Raw genomic sequence first — 3880 nt, 5'->3', positions numbered from 1 at the left:
TTTCATCATCTATTTCATGCTTTCTTTTGACCTCTACGCGTACAGCTAAGATCACACTTGACTCCGTCTAACCTACTTGATCGTCTGGCACCAAGAACCCACTTAGCCCTAATTACCCGTCGTCGACCGCCAAATTACATCCATCACCTACACACCATGAGACAAGCAAACATATTCTAACTCTAGTTAATCTATAATTAAAATACTCAAACTAAGTTCAAACAATCTAAAACACGACAAATCAAGTTGATAGCTTTATTATTTATTATATATAAATTAAAACATAATTTAATTTAATTTTTCGGAAACAAATCAGCGGAGATCCTCTACCTTTACAGAGTAAAGTAACCTCACTACAGTATTTTGGACAGTGAAACGTAAGTGGCGCAGGTACTGCAAGCAAATCACTGTAGCAAATTCATTGTAGTACGGATACTGTAGCGTCCTTGTAGCAATAAATCTCAATCGTCCGTTCTCCATCAACGACTCGCGGAAGGGATAAAGTCGCGTATAACACGGTAAATTTACTCTGTGAAGGTAGAGGATCTCAATCCGGCCTGGCCATCTCCTTCCTCGCTTCTGCCTCAGTGCTGGCGAAACCGCAGCCACACACGCCAGTCGGTGTCTGGCGGCACACCGCGGCAGCCATGGCTCGTCCTTCGAAGCTCTACCTCCTCTCCTACAACTCCCTCCAGTCGCTTGGATGGTAGCCACGGCCCACCTGTGTAACCAGCAACGACCGGCTGGCCGTTGCTTCCACTACTAATGTTTCTCCTTGGTGAATTCAGGTTCATCGCCCTCATTCGCCTCCTGCCCTGCCTCGCCCCTCCCCTCTCGGTCCACTCCGCGTACGCGGTCGCCGGCGACCTCATCTGTACCTTCATCCCCTCCTCCTTCATTCCCGTTCTTTGCAGCCTCATCTGAATTACGTGTGGGGGCGTGATACTTTCTCTTTTCTTGGTGTTCCAAGGCTTCCTGCAGACCTGCGCAATTCTTGAGACGGTCCACGCCGCCATCGGTGGGATGAACTACTGAATGTCTCTCATTTTTTCTTGAATTTTTTTATCGTGATGCTTGATTTTTAAATTGACGATGGACTAGTGCCGCTTTGGTTCAGGATTGGTGCCCACCGGACCGCTCCTTGCTTTCTTGCAATGGGCAGGGCGGACTCACTTCGTTCTCGCTGTCGTCCGGCAAATCCCCGAGGTGAGATGCTTGGTTGGGTTTGGAACCGATCAGAGGGGATCCTCTTGAGCGAAACTAGAAAGATTGTAAATTTTGCAAGGATTTCTTTACTTTCTTAGGTTTCACCTCCAGTGCTGATAACTTCAGTTCGCATTTGGCAACTGCAGGTTCAGAGCAGTCCATCTGTGTTCATAACATTTATAGCTTGGAGCATATCTGAGGTGTGCCAAAATGACCTTTCATTTCATTTTCTTTCTGCATTGTGTCTTGTTCGCTTCCACAACCACAAAACAGTGTTTAAACTATATGATGCAATGTCCTTACTCCTGACATAACAATATACAGTAAGAGTTTGTCTCATCATCTTAAAAAAAGTAAGAGTTTATCTTTGTTAGAATTGATCACTCTCACAAGTCATACCTATTCGCCCTCATTTTATATTTATGCAGTTTTATGGAGCTAATATCATAACAGTACAACAACTGTTTCAGTACTATCAGAATAAATAGTCTGTTGAAAATTAATTGAGTTGATCTGACGAGTGACGGCAATGCTGTTCTCAAATTTCAATGCATTGACATGTCTATGTTCAGGTGAAAAAGAGTAGTAACATCTACTGGTGAGTACATATTGACAAAAATGGAAGATTGAACTAGTATAGCGTCTAAGAAAGAAAGAGGTATCTTGTTTCAAAAAAGTAAGTCTTGACAATCAGCCATCTGTTAAATTGTAATATACCCTGTTATCCGATAATATAAGAATGTAAAGTATTGCTTAGGTATCTATCGGTACTTAAATCTACCTATCTAATTTCCCTTTTAATTTTTTTATTCTCCTCAAGATATGCTTTAAGCTTCATTTTTATTCAAGGATTGTTTAACCAATTCTAGTGTGCTGCTTGTTTTCATGGTACAGGTCATCCGCTACTCTCATTATGCTCTGACTACCTTAAAAGTTTGTCCAGCATGGCTGACTTATCTCAGGTTCCATACTGTAACTATCTCAGTCCTCTGATCGATGAGCTCGCTTCCGTTCTCATTTTATATGCAGTCCAATTTGTGCGAGCTATTGCAATTTGCGCACACCCTGTAAAGAAATCCACAGTGTAATCTCAACTGGTTAGCAGAATAAGGATTGATCACTGAGCAGGAATTATCATATGCTCAAACTGTTGAAGAGTTGCATAAGTGCATCACCATGCCGTCAAGCCCCTCTTTTATTCGTTCATTCTTCATTGCATGTCCTACAAAGTAATCCAATTTGTTTTCGTATAAATGATATAGTAGTACACCACAATGCTCAGTTTGCCTTCTCATAAATTGCTTCAGTTTAAAAACATGCATACCAGTCAGGCAATGCAAGAGGCATTATCAGTCCATTTCATGGTTTTACCTGCCCTGCTTAGGTTTTCCGGACTGCTGCATTTCCAGTTCTCAGCTTAAGCTACTTTTATATATGTACACCGAGCATCATCATTCATTTGGAAGAAAGACTCATGGGACCTCCCTGTGTAGGTACACTGCTTTTATCCCGTTGTATCCAATCGGGGTAGGGCCTGGAGAAAGTAAGCTCAAAAGCTCATCCACACAACACCGTTTGTCTGAGTGCAGTTACATTGAACTCGTTTCTTACTTCTGCTTGCAGTGTGGACTATGTACCAAGCTCTTTCATTTTTGAAGGAGAGGAACCTCTACGCAGGTTTCTTTGAGAAGCTCTCCATTAGCTACCACTCCTTTCTCATGGTACGTCAAGCTGATGAAACTGACTCCTGTTTGACTATTAACAATAATTCAGCTACTTCTGGATCCTGATATGTGCCTGGCAACGACACAGGGAGTGCTGGTGTGCTACCCGTTTCTGTGGCTGAAGCTGTACCTGCATGTGTTCAAGCAACGCAAGTCCAAGCTGGGAAAGGTGGACGGGAAGAAACGAGCCTGAGAAAATCGTGTCCAGCTCAGGTGCCATTTGTCACCGACATGCGAACTGCTGACGGGTCGGTACAGACTGTTAAGGGATCTAAGAGCTGATGCGGTTGTAGAGGCTCTGCTGATTTGAGTGGCAACTTAACAAACTATTAGCAGACTTCCGGGTTCTTAAGCTTATTTCAGTTGTTCTGCTCTGCTTGTTTGTCTATGAGAAGAGTTGCTGCACTCAGAGTTATACTGCAATTGTTTATTTCTTTCGGGCGAGAAGTAGGGATGGGCATGGATCCACTTTAGTTTAATTTAATTAATTAACTGTAGGACCGATGTAGGTAATTGGAGAAGTGAATACACGTCTTATAATTTTTTCCGAAATAAACGACCTATTATTTGTTCACCTAATGCTTATAAAAAACGTACAAACGAAAGTATGAACTTTAAAAGACAGCGAGGAAGAAAATTTCAAGATAATATAACTTCACAGATGGAATATAAACTATAGGTTTTATTCAAGATCATTTTATTTGTCTTTGTGCATAAAAGCCTAAAATTTGAATCAAGAATAAAACAAAAAGACAGTCACCGAAAGAAACAATTCTTCAAGTTGATAGTCTAACGATAAAAAGATTCAAGACCTTGTCAAATACATGAGTATATGAATGTTTATACCTCTAGTAACAAGAAGAATTACTTCACAAAGATGAAAAAAAACTACAACTCAAAAAGAAAAAAAAGATCACAATAAAAAAGGAAAACTTGCAGGGAACCAATAG

General features: G+C 41.2%; 1 protein-coding gene across 1 annotated transcript; it reads left to right on the top strand.

Annotated features, from left to right (window-relative positions):
* Nucleotides 1-536: 536 nt before the first annotated feature.
* LOC133929030 (uncharacterized) lies at nt 537-3326 on the top strand. The gene is made up of 9 exons (XM_062375607.1): nt 537-706; nt 789-874; nt 971-1018; nt 1118-1206; nt 1353-1406; nt 2101-2168; nt 2700-2749; nt 2830-2927; nt 3019-3326. The coding sequence occupies exons 1-9, from the start codon at nt 648-650 to the stop codon at nt 3121-3123; spliced, it is 657 nt and encodes a 218-aa protein (XP_062231591.1). The 5' UTR covers nt 537-647; the 3' UTR covers nt 3124-3326.
* The last annotated feature ends 554 nt before the right edge of the window (nt 3327-3880 follow it).

The sequence above is a fragment of the Phragmites australis genome, chromosome 9 (assembly GCF_958298935.1).
Source record: "Phragmites australis chromosome 9, lpPhrAust1.1, whole genome shotgun sequence".
Taxonomy (NCBI): Eukaryota; Viridiplantae; Streptophyta; class Magnoliopsida; order Poales; family Poaceae; genus Phragmites; species Phragmites australis.
The sequence above is the reverse complement of the archived record's forward strand: the minus strand, read 5'-3'. Positions and strand labels throughout refer to the sequence as shown.

What these genes read in the sequence shown, in the direction of transcription:
- LOC133929030 (XM_062375607.1), top strand. Translation starts at nt 648, where the DNA reads ATGGCTCGTCCTTCGAAGCTCTACCTCCTCTCCTACAACTCCCTCCAG. An exon ending in TCCCTCCAGTCGCTTGGATG is followed by an intron (nt 707 to 788) that starts GTAGCCACGGCC and finishes TGGTGAATTCAG; the next exon opens with GTTCATCGCCCTCATTCGCC. An exon ending in CGGGGTAGGGCCTGGAGAAA is followed by an intron (nt 2,750 to 2,829) that starts GTAAGCTCAAAA and finishes TTCTGCTTGCAG; the next exon opens with TGTGGACTATGTACCAAGCT.